The 17,548-nt window shown below is 55.0% G+C and overlaps 1 protein-coding gene across 4 annotated transcripts in view; it reads left to right on the top strand.

Annotated features, from left to right (window-relative positions):
• The window catches only part of TBC1D9B (TBC1 domain family member 9B), a 48,805-nt gene that overhangs the window by 19,161 nt on the left and 12,096 nt on the right, over positions 1–17,548 (top strand). For all 4 annotated transcript variants that reach the window (XM_040622635.1, XM_040622634.1, XM_040622633.1 and 1 more), the window contains exons 4-10: positions 27–255; positions 1,081–1,339; positions 2,141–2,348; positions 4,783–4,995; positions 16,167–16,328; positions 16,606–16,756; positions 17,235–17,449. In XM_040622635.1, the coding sequence (XP_040478569.1) occupies positions 27–255; positions 1,081–1,339; positions 2,141–2,348; positions 4,783–4,995; positions 16,167–16,328; positions 16,606–16,756; positions 17,235–17,449 (1,437 nt within the window). The remainder of the gene's footprint in view (positions 1–26; positions 256–1,080; positions 1,340–2,140; positions 2,349–4,782; positions 4,996–16,166; positions 16,329–16,605; positions 16,757–17,234; positions 17,450–17,548) is intronic.

Below are 17,548 nucleotides of genomic sequence, written 5' to 3'. Positions count from 1 at the left end.
CCCTTGCCGCCCCCCCCCCCCCGCAGGGCATCATCGCGGAAGAGAACAAGAACCTGCAGCCGCAGGGAGACGAGGACCCCGGGAAGTTCAAGGAGGCCGAGCTGAAGATGCGGAAGCAGTTCGGGATGCCGGAAGGTGAGAAGCTGGTCAACTACTACTCCTGCAGCTACTGGAAGGGCCGCGTGCCCCGGCAGGGCTGGCTGTACCTGACCGTCAACCACCTGTGCTTCTACTCCTTCCTGCTGGGGAAGGAAGGTGAGCGACCCCCAGACCCCCGGCTTGTCGCCCCACCCCCGCCCAGAACAGTCCCCGCCCCTGCAGACCCCCAGCCTGAGTGGCCTCCTCCCTGGCGGCCCCCGATATTCTGTCCCCCCCACACACACACACACCCAGCATCTCCCCGAAACCCAGTACATCTCCGCGGTTCACGGCGAGGAGGCCCAGGCTTGAGGCAGGCACACACCTGGCTCGGGGGCTCCTGGCCCACTACTGACATGGTTCTTCCCAGAGCCACGGCTCAGGGCTCCCTTCTCTCCTTTAAGTCGAACATTCTAGGGCAGACGCCATCTCCTAGCGGCTCCAGGTTATGCGGTGCTTCGGGGGCCTGGCAGCAGGAAGCCCCGGCCTCTGGGCACAAGGCAGACTCCCCAGGGGCAGCCGGCGTCCTCTGCTGCCACACCACCCCCAGATCTTCCTGGGCTTCAGGCCTTCTGAGCACAGCGAGGCCTTGCCCCACCACCGTTCAAACACCTGCCTCACCCTTCCCCCTGCCCTCCTCCCGCCCTGGCACCTCCTCACCAGGCAGGGTCTACGCTGGCTCAGCTCCCCGCGTTCATTTGTGTCACCCCTTAGCCATTTGAGGGGCAGATATTCACCAGGATGTTCTCAGGGCGGGGTGCTGGCTTGGCCTGGGACACAGTGGAGACCCCCGTGACCCGGGCCCTCCTCGTGGAGTCCCCAGGCACAGCCCAACCGTGATGCCCTCGGCATGCGGCTCTCCCGGAGGGTTTCGGGCTCGGGTGCTGTCCAGCCCTCTGGCCCACTTGACCCATCGGCTTATGTGTCCCTGCTGGTGTCCAGTGAGCCTGGTGGTGCAGTGGGTGGACGTCACGAGGCTGGAGAAGAATGCCACGCTGCTCTTCCCCGAGAGCATCCGTGTGGACACCCGGGACCAGGAGCTCTTCTTCTCCATGTTCCTCAACATCGGCGAGACCTTCAAGCTCATGGAGCAGCTGGCCAACCTGGCCATGCGGCAGCTGCTGGACAGCGAGGGCTTCCTGGAGGACAAGGCGCTGCCCCGGCCCACCCGGCCACACAGGCACATCTCGGCTCTGAAGCGGTGCGCAGCCCCCTGGGGCAGGAGAGGCCGGCCCTCCTCCCCCTTCCCAGGTGCCCCGTGGGAGGAAGGCCCCGGAAAGGGCTGCTTGCACATAGTTACAGGAGGGCACCACCCAAGGATGTCACTCTCCCTATGCCAGTGATGGGGTGCTTTTGGAACCTTCCAGAAAGGAAACAAGGGCCAGGACTTGACACTGTCCATCAGGGTGTGCCCACCAGGCCCTGCTCAGGCTGCCGGCAGCCCCCATGGGGCTGGGGGGAGTTCACAAGGAAAGAGCCACCAAGGGGGCCAGGAGCAGGGTGCCGGGCGGCCACCTCTCATGGCCATCAGGCAAGCAAGCCTTTGTGTTCATACCAGCACCACGTGCTTTAGTTCAGAAGCTCCTTGTCTGGGTGTCCAGGTGGGGCTGGGTCTTGCCCGGCAGCAGCGGCAGCCTCAGGGCAGAGGCGCGCAGGACAGGTGGGGGGAACCTCCAGGCCCTGGGGCCCTGTCCCCCGTCAGCACCGAGCAGGCGACACGTCAAACCCTGTCAAGCCTCTGGGTGTCCTCCAGAGCCATCAGGGCTCAAGGGCATGCTGTTTGCTGAATGATCTCTGCTGGTCGCACAAGGTGTGTCTCGTGGTCCCTGGCCATGTGCTGTGTGTGTTTTATTTAACTCTGAGAACGCGGGCACAACTTGCTCGTGGGAGGACCCCAAAGAGCCCAATCCCACGTGGAAGCCAAGGCTCCGTGGCCCCCTTGGCAGGCACACTGGCCCTCACTCCTCTCCCCTTTCCTCCCACCCCCACCCCACTTTCCCAGAGACCTGGACGCCCGAGCCAAGAATGAGTGCTACCGGGCCACGTTCCGGCTGCCCAGGGACGAGCGCCTGGATGGCCACACGAGCTGTACCCTGTGGACCCCATTCAACAAGCTGCACATCCCTGGCCAGATGTTCATCTCCAGCAACTACATCTGCTTCGCCAGCAAAGAAGAGGACGCCTGCCACCTCATCATACCCCTGCGGGAGGTGAGCTCCCAGTCCCCATGCCAGCTCTGCCCTGACTCCCTGGTGGGGCACCTGGTGGGGGTCGCCAGCCCCAGCAGCCCCCCGGGGTTCGGCGGTGGGCACGTGGAGGGCACATAGTGAGTCAGCAACTTCTCTGAGCCCCTGCCTTGTGCTGGGTCCCTCCAGCCATGGGAGTGAGCTAGATGCTTCCTCGGGGGTCCCCTCACCTGGTAGGGAGACAGGCTGGGGTTTGGCATGCCAGGAGAGTTCACATTGGGGAATAAGGTAACTTCAGGAAAGTCCTGTGCCTCTCTGATCAGATCCCAGAGGCCTCCTGCGGGTGAGTGTCCCTGAGTCCTGCCTTCCTGGCCTGGCACTTGGACTTTAGCAAAGCCCTGCTTTGGCTGGGCTGGGAGGACTTTGACCCCTGACCAGCCCCACCATGTCACTCTCAGAGGCCACCTCACTGTTCCTCTCCTGGCACTTGCCTTGGCTGTAACTCAGACTCCAGCAGGGCTGCTGGAAGTCCATTCTCACCTGTCAGGGAAGGAGACAGCTCTCACCTGCCACAGGTAGGGGACGGCTCTCACCTGCCACAAGTAGGGGACGACTCTCACCTGTCAGGGATGGGGACAGCTCTCACCTGTCACAGGTAGGAGACGGTTCTCACCTGTCACAGGTAGGGGTTGGCTCTCACCTGTCACAGGTAGGGGACGGCTCTCACCTGTCACAGGGGACAGCTCTCATCTGTCAGAGGTATTTTTTCCTCAGGTTTCTTAGGCTTCCACAGTGACCCTGATGTAAGCAAGGCCGTTTGTCCTATGCTCCAGTGAAGGGTGTGGACAGTGAGGGAGAGGGCCCCCACCCAGATGGAAAGCATGACAGACCCCCCAAGAAGGTCAGAGCAGGTCCCCGGGCCTCCTTTTCCTCGTGGCCCAACAGGCAGACTGGCCGTTCAACTCTGTGAAGCACAGTGAGGTGCTTAAGTTATAATCTAAATCACAGTATCTTGATTTTATTAACAACCTACAGTGGTGGGGGCCCCCCGTGCATTTTCTAAGCCCTCCAGTTGTAGGTGCAGTGGTTATAGGTGAGGGTTGAGGGGTGGGGGTTCTGTGTGCTGCCTCGTTTGCCCAAGGGAAGACCGAGGCAAAGGACGGGAAAGAGCCACAGCTCCAGGGGCTCCCGGCTGAGGGCTCAGCTAACCCCTAACCCTGCATTCCCTGTTCATGCGTGTCTGTCCTAGGCTAAGGCCTGGCGCGGGGGTGGGGGGGAGTGTTGCACAGGTCCCTGTGACGTTCAGCTCTCTTTCTCCGGATGATCCCGACGTTTCTGGTGGCACAGAGCTCTGGCCGAGGCGGGGAGCGAGACGGTCTCAGGCGCTGGGGTTGGGGCTGGCTCTGCAGCTGGCGGGACAGAGGCCCTCAGTGTGCCCACCAGGGGCCTTTGCAGCGCTTCCCCCTCAGAGCAGGCTTCATGCCCACCTCCAGTGGGCTCTGGACGTTGCACCCCCCCTAAGTGCCCTTTTTGTTGCTGCTTTGGGAAGCAGCATTCCTTCCGTCCGTCCACTCAGCCGAAAAGCAGGAGCTGACTTGGACCCTGACCTGGCTTTGTTCCCGCGTCCCACCCATAGCATGTCCCTTCGTGTCCACGGCCGCCCCCTCAGGAGGGTGCTACCTGCCCCGACCGCTCTAGTCCCCTCCCCCCACAGCAGCGCACATAATCCAGAATGTCAGCGCATGTCGGTGCCCCGCTGTGACCTATGAGACTGGCAGTGAACCATTCGCTCCTTCTTAGATCTCAGCTCACGTGCGTGCAGACCTGCGCACACGCACACACACACACACGTGTACACACATGTTACATGCATCTGCACACACTCACGTGCCCCGCCTCTGCTCAGTCTTGCCCCAGCTTCTCCAGTCTTGCCCTGTCAGGCCAATCCCTGCATGTCCGTTGTCTGTCCACCCCCCTGGACCGCAGGCTCTGCAGAGGCATCCCTTCAGTGCCCATTCTGCACCCTCCACACCTCTGAAGCTGTCCACACGCCTCAGGGTCAGGGCCGGGCCCGGGACAGACCTGCAGCAGGTGCCGTGGGAGCCAGTGCTTAGGACAGCGTGCAGGCAGGGCTGCTCCCCGTGCCTTAGAGCAAGAGAGCAACTGGACGTCTTGGGGCGGCCCGATGGACCGGCAGCTGGGCTGAGCACTTGCCTTCTGCATCATCATCCTCACGAGGGTCCTGCGGGGCTGGCGGGGGAAACCAGGCCTGCCCGTGCTCGTGACTTGCTCAGAGTCCCACGACAGCATGCAGCAGATTAGCACATGGACGCGGTGGGGCCCAGGCAGTGCCCCTGGCCAGGAGAGAACGGCGTGAGGCCACTGTGCTCCCACGTGCACAAAGCCGGTCAGCTTCCCATCCCGACACTGACACCCAGCGCTTGACTTGCCTTCTCAGGTGACCATTGTCGAAAAAGCTGACAGCTCCAGTGTCCTGCCCAGCCCTCTGTCCATTAGCACCAAGAGCAAAATGACCTTCCTGTTCGCCAACCTGAAAGACCGCGATTTCTTGGTGCAGAGGATCTCTGACTTCCTCCAGAAAATGCCATCCAAGCAGCCAGAAGGCAGCAGTGGGGGAAGGAAAGCCAACACCGTGGACCCGGCCCCAGAGGTGAGGGGGCCCCTTTGGAGCGGTGGGACAGGGGTGGTCAGGGCAAGGAGGGGAGCCCGGGCAGCCATCAGCCTCCATGCTGGAGCCCGACCTCGTGGTGCCTTCCGCGGTCCTCAGGTGGGAGGGCCCCCTCTGGGTGCAGAATGGAGAGCCTAACCTAGCCCGACTCGGGTGTCCCGGCCACACGCGTGCTGGCCAAGCTCACAGGCCCCCCTGCGCCCCACCGCGCCCCCCCAGTCCTGAGCATCACCCACCTGCCTCAAACTCCGTTCCGTGTAAGAAACCCTCTTTGGCTTGACCAGCCAACCTCATCTCTGTCCCTTGGGAACTTCTGCCACACTGTTGAGGCCTATCCAGCTTGGGTTTATTTACTGGTATCTCTCCCGTCAATCTCTAATCTTTCAGGGATTTTTACAGGGAAAGACCTTTTTTTTTTTTTTAAGTTTATTTTTTTTGGTGGGGGGAAGACCTCCTTTTTAAAGACTTAACTTCAATGTCCTTATTACACCAACAAAATTATCAGTAATTCCTTAATATCAAATACAGTTGACCTTTGGACAATGCAAGGGCTAGGGGGTGCCGACCCCTCACACGGTCAAAAATCCACATAGAATTTTTGAGTCCTCCAAAGCTTACCTACTAACAGCCTATACTGGCCTGGAAGCCTTACTGGTAGCATAAGCAGCTGATTAACCTAGATTTGGTATGTTACACGTATTAGATACCGTATTTTACAGCAGCAGAAAAGAAGATGCTAAGAAAATCATAAGGGAAGGAAGATACATTTACAGGGCTGTGTGTTTCTCCAAAACATCCACGCGTAAGTGAGCCTGCGCGCTCGGAACCCGGCTGCTCCGTGGTCAGCTGCGCTTGTATTCACGTTTCCCCAAATGCAGGCGTACTTTTTACTGTTTGAGCATCATTGGCGTTGAAGTACACATAGGTCACGTACAGTCGGCTGACACGTCTCTTAAATTCCTTTTGATCTGGAGATGTCTCTCCATCTCTCTTTCTTCTTGCAGTATTTTGTAGAAGTAACGGGGTTGTTTGTGCTGTAGAGGGTCTCACAGTCTGGTTCTTCCTGATAGCGTCCCTCTGGAGGCATTTACCGTGTTCCTCTGTCCCCCGTCTCCTGTAAGTTGGTGGTTGAATGGCGAGACCCAGGTCACATTCAGGTTCAGTTGTTCGTGTGTTGAGGGGGTGGGTTTGCTTGTAGGCGGGATTGGGGAGCTGCGTATTTCCACCAAGAGCTATATGCAACGCCCACTCATCTTGTCATGTGCTGTTCGCAGTCTCTGACAGGCTTCACGTAGATCCGGTAATTCATCAGGGGTTGCAAGACGGCGGCAGTCTACTGCTGTCAGTCCTTTGGTTGATGAGCTGGAGGACGTCCATAGAGAGAACCCCCCCTCATCAGTTACTTCGCTCCCTGAGGCACAGTTCATCTAGGAGAGGCAGAGGAAATCTTTTATTCCTGCATTTATTCACCACTTGTTAGAACGGTGACCTGCATTTCTAGTATCCCCCAAATGTGGTCAAGACATTTGTGATGTTCATTTTGTCACATAATTATGAACTTACAGTTTTACATAGCGTGATGTGTTTCAGTGCATGCCAGTTATTACCCTCAGTGCATCTGTGACCAGAGGGAGCTCACTGAGGTTGGCACAACCATGGCCATATTTGATCGCTTCCTGGTATGATAAGATATGTGTGCTGTGGGTCGATCTGAGTTTATGAGAACACTTCATGATTAGAAGAGTTTATGTAAAAATCCACATACCTGGCCTCTCTGGAAAAAAAAATCAGCAGCCCTGGCATTACCAGGCCCACATTCCCACCGGTGGCATTGGAGCCGAATGGTGGCACATGCCCTCCAGCTCCCCGGAGCCCCACCTGGTCTGGCCCATGGAGGCCTTTATATTTTCCACCCCCATAGTCAATGCTCAGGAAGTTATTAAGTAGGTAGAGAAGGGACCGGACAGACTCTGTTCATTAGAGACATTTAGGAAGGTTTCTTAGAGGAAGTTGGGCTTGATCTGGGCTCTCAGGAGAGTGAGTTTAGGTTGGGTGAAAAGGGACATAGGCAAGAATGTTGAACTGCTTTCATGAGGCCCAACACGACAAAGGACAGGGCCTACCAGGTTGAAGTAAGCACAGATCCCTGACCCCTTCTAAATGCTCACTGTCCACCCAACATAGTTTTGGGGGCTTTTTTTTGTAGATTTTATTTATTTATTTTGAGAGAGAGAGAGCATGAGCAGGTTGGGGGGAGGAGCAGAAGGAGAAGGACAAGCAGACTCTGTGCTGAGCGGGGAGCCTGATGTGGGGCTCAGTCCCACGACCCTGAGATCACAACCTGAGCTGAAACCAATAGTTGGATGCTTAACCCACTGAGCCACCCAGTCGCCCCCCCAACATATTTTTTTTTTAAAGATTTTATTTATTTATTTGACAGAGATAGAGACAGCCAGCGAGAGAGGGAACACAAGCAGGGGAAGTGGGAGAGGAAGAAGCAGGCTCATAACGGAGGAGCCCGATGTGGGGCTCGATCCCAGAACGCCGGGATCACACCCTGAGCCGAAGGCAGACGCTTAACCGCTGTGCCACCCAGGCGCCCCCCCCAACATACTTTTATTGTATTTCCATTAGCTGCCAGGTGCTACCCCAGGCAGTGGGAATAGAGCAGTGAACAGATTAGACAGAGCTTACATTCTAGTGGGAGAGACAGACAATAGGCAAACAAACGTCTGAGGTATGGCAGGTGATGATAAGATCTATGGATAAAAATAGAACAGGATAAAGGGATCAGGGGAAAGGAGGGGCTCCGAAGTAAGGGAATAAGCCATGAAGTATCTGGGGAAAGGGTGCTGGAGGCTGGGGGAATAGGAGGTGCAAAGGCCCAGAGGTGGGACTGGGCTGGGCACAGGCTGCGGAGGCGAGTGTAGAAGGCGAGGGTGGGGAGGAAGCAGGAAGCCAGATCATGGAAGCCTGTAGGCCTTGTGGGCACTTTAGCTTTGACTCTGAGTGAGATGGGAAGCCGTTGGGGAGTTGGCCAGAGGGGGGGACGCGATCTGTGCGTGTTTTAATAGCACGACTCTGGCCTGTCAGGTTGGGAGTGGGTTAGAGGCGCAGGGGCTCTTTCGAGAAGCCCCACGTAGCTACTGAGCACTTGAAAACGTGACTGGTCCAAACTGAAATGTGCCGTAAGCATAAACCCCACACCAGAGAGTGAAGATTTACATGAAAAAAGGGAATGTAAAAGATCTCAATAACTTTTTATATTAATTCCATGTGAAATAATCCCATATTGGCTATAGTGGGTTAAATAAAATATGTTATAAAAACCAATCTCACCAAATTCTCTCCTGCATTTTAATGTGGCTGCAGAATGCGTAAGTTACATATGCTGCTCTCATTCTGTTTCTCTTGAGCAGTGCTGGGCAAGGGAGTGGCCCGAGTAGTGGCAGACAGGAGTCGAAAGGCTGCGAAAGTAATCAGGACATGGAACGATAGAGCCTCGATCGAGGATAGGAGCAGTGGAGCTCAGGAGAAGCGGTCAAATTCAGGATGTCCTTTTTTTTTAAATTGTGGTAAAAGACACATAACCTTAAATTCACATCTTACCCATTTTGAAGTGTACAGTTCAGTGGCGTGATGTCCATTCCCCTCTTGTGCAGCCACCGCCACCGTCCATCCCCAGCACTCTTTCCACCTTGCAGAACTGAAGCACGAACCCCCCTCCCCGCCACCCCTGGGAACCACCACTCTGCTTTCTGCTACTATGAATCTGACTGCTCTAGGGGCCTCGTAGAAGAGGAATCCTGTGGTATTTGTCCTTTTGTGATTGGCTGATTTTATTAGTGTCGTGTCCTCAAGGTTCGTCCTCATGGTAGCACGTGTCAGAATTTCCTTCCTTGGGGTGCCTGGGTGGCACAGCGGTTGAGCGTCTGCCTTCGGCTCAGGGCGTGATCCCGGCGTTACGGGATCGAGCCCCACATCAGGCTCCTCTGCTGTGAGCCTGCTTCTTCCTCTCCCACTTCCCCTGCTTGTGTTCCCTCTCTCGCTGGCTGTCTCCATCTTTGTCAAATAAATAAATAAAATCTTAAAAAAAAAAAATTTTCCTTCCTTTTTAAGGCTGAATAATAGCCCGTTGTAGATGTATATACCATATTTGTTTATCCATTCATCTTCTTTTATTTGAGAGAGCGAGCGAGCATGGGAGCAGGGGCGTGGAGGGTAGAGGGAGAGAGAGAATCTTAAGTAGGCTCCATGTTCAGCATGGAGCCCAGCGCACGCCTGGATCTCACAAACGAGGTATCATGATCTGAGCCAAAATCAAGAGTCTGACGCTTAACCCACTGAGCCACCAGGTGCCGCTGTCGTCTTTTGATGGACACTCGGGTTGCTTCTACCTTTTGGCTATTGTATTATGCTGCTGTGAATGTAGGTGTACAAATATCTCTTCAAGACCCTGCTTTCCCGGAAGTGGAAATCCTGGAAAGAAGTCAATGGGTAATTCAGCGTTTAATATTTTGAGGAATTGCCATACCTTCTTCCACAGTGGCTGCCCCATTTTACGTTCCCGCCAGCAATGCACTAGGGTCCCAGTTCTTCCCCGTCCTTGTCAATGCTTGTTGTCTTCCAGGTTTTTTACAATAACCGTTCTAATGGGTCTGAAGTGGTATCTCATTGTGGTTTTGATTCGTGTTTCCCCAGTGATTAGCGATATTGGGCATCTTTTCGCATCCCAGTGGCCATTTGTCCAGCTTCTTTGGAGAAATGTCTGCTCAAGTACTTCACCTTTTTTTTTAAGTTGGGTTGTTTGTTGTCAAGCTGTAGAAGTTCTACAACTGTATCTTCTGGATATTAACCCATCAGATATATAATTTGCAAATATTTTCTCTCGTTCCCACGGATTGTCTTCTCATTTTGATCATTGTGTCCTTTGATGTACAGAAGTTCTACATTTGTTATATAACCTAGTTTTTCTCTTTTTTTTTTTTTTTTAAAGATTTTATTTATTTATTCGACAGAGAGAGAGACAGCCAGCAAGAGAGGGAATACAGCAGGGTAGTGGGAGAGGAAGAAGCAGGCTCCTAGCGGAGGAGCCTGATGTGGGGCTCGATCCCATAACGCCGGGATCACGCCCTGAGCCGAAGGCAGACGCTTAACCGCTGTGCCACCCAGGCGCCCCTCTCTTTTTCTTTTATTTCTTGTGCTTTTAATGTCAGATCCAAGAAATAATTGCCAAGCCAAAGTCATAAAGCTTTTCCTCTGTGTTTTGTTCTAAGAGCTTTATAGCCTTAGCTCTTACATTTATGTCTTTGCTCCATTTTTTTAGTTAATTTTCATGTATGGTGTGAGGTAAGGGTCCAAAGTCATCATTTTGCAGTGAATACCCAGTTCTGAGCAGCATTTGTTATTAAAAAAACTGTCTGTTCCCTACTGAATGGTCTTGGCACTCTTGTCAAAAATCACTTACCACAAGTTCGAGGGCTCAGTTCTGGGCTCTCAGTTCGGTTCCGTTGGTCTGTTGTCTCCGTGCCAGTGGCCACGTTGTTTTAGCTAGTATAGCTTTATAGCAAACTTTTAAATCAACAAGTATGAGACACCCCCCCCCCCGCCAATTTCATCCTCTTTGGCTATTGTTTTCGTTATTTGTGGTCCTGCCCTGAGATTCCATATGAATTTTAATATAGTTTTTTTTTTTTCTGCAAAAAAAGTCATTGGGATTTTGACGGGCAGTGCACTGAATCTGTAGATCACTTCAGGGAGTATTGACATTTTCACAATCTTAAGTCTCCTAATCCACGAACACGAAATGTCTTTCCATTTATTTATGCCCTCTTTAATGTCTTTCAGTAATATTTTGTAGTCTTGAGTCTGCAAGTCTCCACGTCCTTGTTCATTTTATCCCTAAGCACTCAATTCTTTTCCGTGCTGTCATAAATGGAATTGTCTTGTTAACTTCCTTCTTGGATTGCTCAGTGTTAGTGTATAGGACATGTTTTGGAAGTGGATCTGAGATCACTGATAGGTTCCATAGGTTAGATACTGGGTCTGGCGAAAGAGAGGGGTTTACAAGGTGACACTAGTGTCATCCATGGTGTCGGCTGTGCAGCTCAGAGTCAAATCACCATTTCACGACATGGGGGGGAGGCAGGGAGAGCAGGGCTGCAGGAGTGCAGGTTGGGACATATGATGTCTGAGGTCACGCATTACGATTACTGAGACCCGGCCACTGGAGACGGCAAACACAGGTCATGGCGGCCTTGACCAGAGTCGCTCCGTGGAAAGACAGGAAGAAAATCCTGAGAAGAGAGGCCTTTAATTGGGACAAGGCAGTGAGAGCGGGGTAATTTTTAAATCTTACTGAATTTCCTCATGAAAAGGCCCAGACCACCTTTAACAGAAGCAGGTGGAAGGGTCTCCCACAAACCCCAGACGACACGTAGATGGGGTCAGACCACCAACTGTAGCCTTACTCTAAACAGCAGCTGTGCTGAGGCAGGAAAGGGAAGAGAAAAGGGGTTCTGACGGTCCCAAGAACCAGCATAAAATACCTCCCCACATCCCCGGGAGAGACTGCTCACTGAACAGAAGCCTCGGCAGGTGACTGAGATACAACCAGTGAGTGACCCGGGGACGTTTCTCAGGCCCCACTTTACAGATCAGCACACAAACCATAAAGAGGGACGGAAGATCAGCTAATCCGGGGCAGCCCACTCCCCTGAGGATCTGAAACACCCACCACAACCCCCAACAGGAAAGAGCCCTCCCTCCCTGAGGGAAACAAGACCCGGGACTGAGCAGGGCAGGAACCCGGGGGGGGGGGGGAAGGAGAGAGAAGCTTCCGACACTGAGGAGATGAATCAGGACATATCGAGGGAGAGGGCTACACAGAAAGGTACAGCAGAAGACAGGCCCCAAATGTTCAGTGCGGAAAGCTACCCTGACCCACGTCTCCCCGACACGTACATCATCCTCCTGAAAGTACAGAGAATTCATGTCATTTAACCCAAGCAACAGAGGAATCCGATCACACCCCATATGACGGTATCATGGGGGAAAAACAAACCACGTAACGTTCCACAGACAGTGAAAGTCCATCAGACAGTATTCCCCCAAAGCAGATGAAAACTGTACCCTAGTAGTTCAAAATGATCTAAAAAGAATTAGAAAAATAATAGAAACTACTAAAGAATGGTATAAATAAAATCTTTTAGAAAGCTCAGAAATAAAGTGGCCAGTCAACAGAAAAGAGAGTTGATGGGACTCAGGAGAAATATTTTAGAAAAAAGTATCACACAAGGAGAACACAACAATGAATAGACTTGAAGTTAAGGAAGGCATGGGGGTCAGAGGAGGGCCAAACAAGTGAAGAAAGAGAAAGAAATGGTCAGGAGCTGTGATAAAGAAGTCAGACAAAGAAGATCCAACTTATGTTTAAGAGCGTAAAGTATCAACTGATAGAAACTACCAGTCGAGAAAACTTTTCTGAGCGTAAGAAGACTTGACCGTGCACGGTGGAAGGGCATGTCATACGTCTGGGAAAACCAGTCCAGAATAGCCAGTATTGTTACAGAATGCAGTAAAAACTATTTATTTAAATATTAAAAAAAAAGAAAGAAAGAAAGAAACTTTGGGACAACCAGTCAAAACGGACCCAAGTCATTTATAAAGAACAAAAGCAGAGCAGGTGCAGACTTTTAGATAGCAACATTTTGTACACACTAACATTTTATTTGTTTTTTATTTTTTTAAACAAGCATCAGAGATGCCTTTTAAGATTTATTTTTTTATTTGAGAGAGAGCACACAAGGTGGGGGGAATGGCAGGGGGGGAGAGAATCTCAAGCAGACGCCGTGCAGAGCCTGATGTGGGGCTCGATCTCATGACCCTGAGATGACCTGAGCCGAAATCAAGAGTCAGACGCTCAACCAACTGCACCACCCAGGCACCCCCAGTGTAACATTTTAAAGACATACAGTTTTTAAAAACCACGACCCAAGAATTTTATATGGGCAAAAATTAAGATTCAGGAGTGAAGACCACAGGCAGTAAGCAAAGAACATGTGGGAATCTAAGAAATCTAATGGCTTTATGGGGCACCTGGGTGGCTCAGTCTGTTAAGCGTGTGCCTTCAGCTCAGGTCATGATCCCAGGGTCCTGGCATCGAGCCCCGCATGGGGCTCCCTGCTCAGTGGGGAGTCTGCTTCTCCCTCTCCCTCTGCCCCTTCCCCACTCATGCACACATGCACGCACGCGCTCTCTCTCAAATAAATAAATAAAATCTTTTTTTAATAAAAGGCACGGAAAATAGAATAAGTTCATTGATTGCCTCCTTACCTGAGAGTGAAAGGGTGTCACTGTATGATGGCAGGGAAAGCAGGGAGGGGAGAAGAGGCTTACTCACTAATTTCAGTATTGCCCACAGGAGGGAACCAACAGGGTCTAGAAAGAAAGGACCAGGGTACTGGATGTTAGATAGTAGAACAGGAAGGTATACTTTCTGACAGACTCTGGGAGTGGAAACGTGAGTTTCAGCACCTCTTTCGAGGAGCCTGTATAAAGGTCAGCCGAGAACAGGGGTCACTGTAGTTGAAGTCTGCACTATACTGTAACGCGCAGGGTCATAGGTGGACAGCTCGGTGAACACAGCGTGTGAGCGCCCCCCAGTGGAAGCTCCAGGAGGGTTTGTGGGGCCGGTGCCGGCTGGATCCAGCCAGTGGATCCCCTGAGAGGGAGTCGCCTAGAGGAAGGTCCTGGAGGTGGAAGGGTGGGACTTGGGGCCAGAATGGAGGGGTGGGGCCTGGCCTGTGAGGCCGCAGATGCAGGAAGGCTGGCCGATGGCCGTGGCAGTGAAGGGCCTCAGACTGCTCCTGTTCACTCGCTCACTCGCTCAGTCAAACGAGGGCGGAGGTTCTGTTGAGCAGGAGGTGAGGCGGGCAGGTGCTTTGGGAGGTTCACACTGGACGGATGTGTGAGGTGGTGAGCTGCAGGCACGGGAGGGACTGGCCCAGGAAAACGCAGAACTCCCAGGGGCCGTGGCCCGTGAGCTCCCCATCTCGCACGCGGCTGTCACACGGGACGGTCTCGCCAAGGCCACATCCTGGAGTCCATGCCCTTCTCCAGCAGGGAGAGTCTGATTCTCTGAGGTGCTCTGGGGCCTGCAACTCTGTTTGTGTCCTGGTCCCTTTGGGGAACCTCAGGTGGGAAGCAGAATCTCCATGTCGGTCTGGACTGGGGTCGTTCCCCGTGGATTGAGCAGTGCCATGAAAATTTATCATAGCGGACGCAAAATTCACTTCCGAAACACCAGCCAGGGACAGAGGGAGGGACTGTGAACAGGACCTAGCTGTTCTCTTTTTCTTTCTTTCTTTCTTTTTTCCTTTTTATTAAAAACAGCATCTCCAGGGTAACATTGACATGCAATATGCCATATATATTCAGAGTGCAGTTTGGTGGGTTTAACACGTATTCCCTGTGAAACCATCACCGCAGTCAAGAAGAGGCTTCTCTTACAAGGAACACAGAGAGGGTGAGGTCCCTCAGGAAGCCAACCAGCGTGCCCGCCCCTGCCACTTGGGAGGATGGGACCATGGCCAGGGGGTGGAGGGGGTGTTGGGATCAGAGACGACAGGACCCAGACTGGAGCACGACATGCAAAGGGGGGGCTTACTGGCCCACAAGGCAGGAAGTCCTCACGGTCAGCCGCCTGTTGCCAGCAGGGCCTCCACTTTCTGCCAGGAGGGCGTTGTTCCCAGGCCACGTGTGGTACCAGGATGCTGGCGGCAACCCCCGCGTCCTCCTTGACTCACCCCAGCACTCCCTGCAGAGCCACCCCAGCATTTCCTTGGTGACGACTGGGTGACACAGTACCTCCAACCCCCCCACACTGAGCCCAGGGGTAGGAAAAGCTAGTTAGTTCAGGGCTATCACCGCGGTTCTCAGTGAAGCCCACAAAGTGCCAGGCCAAGAGCAGAGAGAAATGTGCCCCCACATGAAAGTGGGGAGCTGGCTGTTGGCAGAAAGGAAGTGGATTCCTGGGAGCCAGTGACAAGTGTCCTCTCAGAGCAGTGTTGTTCCTACCGGTGGGTGCTCAGGAGGGAGCTGAGGGGAGTCGACAGAATGAGCACCAGCTCTGGCCCACCTGACCCCCTGGGTCCAGGGACGAGACAAGCTCCCTGCACAGGCCATCAGCCACAGTGAGGTCACCTGGAAGGCAGGCCGCAAGGACAGCTGACGAGCTGGGGTGGGTGTCAGGCATCACCCACACTGGGCCTGAGGGGTCACGGCTCCACTGCTCCCCTGAGGAGATGTTTTGCCAGGGGAGGGGTTCCAGAAAACCAGGGGAAGAGCCCTGAAAGTCAGGGCTGCCGTGAGACCTTTGTCCCTGATTCCTCCCTTCCCTTCTGCCAGCCCCATATTGCCCCCCACCAGGGCATGTTCTCAGAGCCACTCCAGGGTCCATTTCTCTTGCCCTTCCGCTGGCTGTGCAGTGGGAAGGCAGATCCCTGGGCTTCTACCCTCGGGAGGGGGCTACAGCCCTACTGGGGGCCCCCCCTCACACGAGGCTGTGTTTATGGCTAGCCCATGGCACCCGTGGCAGAGATGGCCTGCAGGCGGGGAGCCCGCCTCACACACCCAGTTCTAGTACACCAGACGCCACAGCACCCAGTCCTGAGCGGACATGCGTGTCCAGATACAAGAGGTCATGTGGCCGCTGCGGGGCGCACCACACCAGACTAGTGGACCAGAGGAAGACAAACTCGGGGAGCTCTGGGGGCAGCAACCAGCCCTCTGGGAGCCCCTTCTTGGAAGGGCCCTTGAGGGCACAGTGGACAGGTGGCCTGAGGGAGAGGGGACAAGAGAGTGTTCCTTGCCTGGCTCGGCAGTCATCACGGGCTTCCGCAGGACAGATTGCCTCAGGACTCTGTCACTCTGTAAAGGGCAGGTCAGGCCATCAGGTCGGCCTGCCCCTGCTCCACTTCATGGCTCGGCGCTTGGGCTCTGTGGGGCCCGCCGCTCTTTCCCGACAGTCCCACCCCGAGCTGATCCCCGCGGCTAGGGCCACGTGCTCAGACAGCCGACCGGCCACACATCAGAGACCCCGGCCTGGGCAGCTCACTCACTGGGTGCTTTCTGTCCTGTGTTGTGTTTTTCAGCGCTCCGCAGCCCCTCCAGAGGCATCCGATCAGCCCGCCAGCCCCAGCACACCCCTGGGGGGCTGCCAGAGCTCCAGTGCACAGGAGGCGCCAACCGCATCCCAGGGGCTGCTTAAACTCTTCCAGGGAAACTCGCCCGTGGAGGACCTGGGGGCCAAGGGGGTAAGGCCAGGGCGTGGACTCCAGCGGCCTGGGAGAAGGCCTCGCGCCTGCATGCCACTTCAGGTCCTCGGGCCCCCGAACGGGCACTGTCCAGGGGCACCCTGCCTGACCCGGGGGCGGGACCGGTCACCCCAGGCTCTAGGCCTCCGCACGGAGGCTCATTTCGCTGCTGTCCGGGGTGGTGCCGCGGCCACCCAGCCTGGGCCCTCGTAGCCGCACGCTGTAGATGGAGGCGGGCCCGGCACGCACACCCAGGCCCCGCTTGCTTCTCCCCCAGGCCAAGGAGAAGATGAAAGAGGAGTCATGGAACATTCACTTCTTCGAGTACGGGCGAGGCGTGTGCATGTACCGCACGGCCAGAACGCGGGAGCTGGTGCTGAAGGGCATCCCCGAGAGCCTCCGCGGGGAGCTGTGGCTCCTGTTCTCTGGTGAGCGGTCCCGGCTTCGGCCTGGCCCCCCTGCACCACTGTGTGAGAGCCCCGCCGACCCCAGGCCTCCCGAGCCAGCCAGGCAGGAGCTGCCAGAACGGGGCTCTGAGCTGTGAGGGGCCTGAGCCAGGGATGCCGTCCTGGGGTGCAGACAGCAAGGGTGGGGCTCTGTCCTCAGATGGTGCCTTCCCACTTGCAGTGGGGCGCAAGCACCGGGTCTCCTTTCCTTGGGACAGGCTCTGCCAGCACACACACCCTTGGCCACTTGGACAGTTTCACGAGAAGGCCATTCAGACTGGTGGGGCAACCCCTCCCAGAAGCAATCACCAAGGAGCCTTTGCCTCCCGCCTCCTAACGGGCCCCAGAGTTCCACTTCTCTTCTGTGGTGCATGGCATCCCCATCCTGCCCTGTCCCTGCCCCCACAGTCGCAGCAGGAGGGGAGGAGGAGAGAGACAGCTGCCAGCTGTGTCTCCGCAGGAGCCTGGAATGAGATGGTGACTCACCCTGGCTACTACGCTGAGCTGGTGGAGAAGTCCACGGGCAAGTACAGCCTGGCCACGGAGGAGATCGAGCGAGACCTCCACCGCTCCATGCCCGAGCACCCCGCCTTCCAGAACGAGCTGGGCATCGCGGCCCTCCGGCGGGTGCTGACTGCCTACGCTTTCCGAAACCCCACCATCGGCTACTGTCAGGTAAAGGGGGCGAGGCAGGCCCAGAGGCTGCACGAGTGACTGTGCCCCATGCCCCCCGGAAAGCCTGGCCACCAAGAGGGGTGTAACCGGAGACCCTGT

The sequence above is a fragment of the Ursus maritimus genome, unplaced genomic scaffold, assembly GCF_017311325.1.
Source record: "Ursus maritimus isolate PB19 unplaced genomic scaffold, ASM1731132v1 scaffold_5, whole genome shotgun sequence".
In the NCBI taxonomy this organism is placed as follows: domain Eukaryota; kingdom Metazoa; phylum Chordata; class Mammalia; order Carnivora; family Ursidae; genus Ursus; species Ursus maritimus.
Note: the sequence above shows the minus strand (reverse complement) of the source record. Positions and strands in the feature narration are given on the sequence as shown.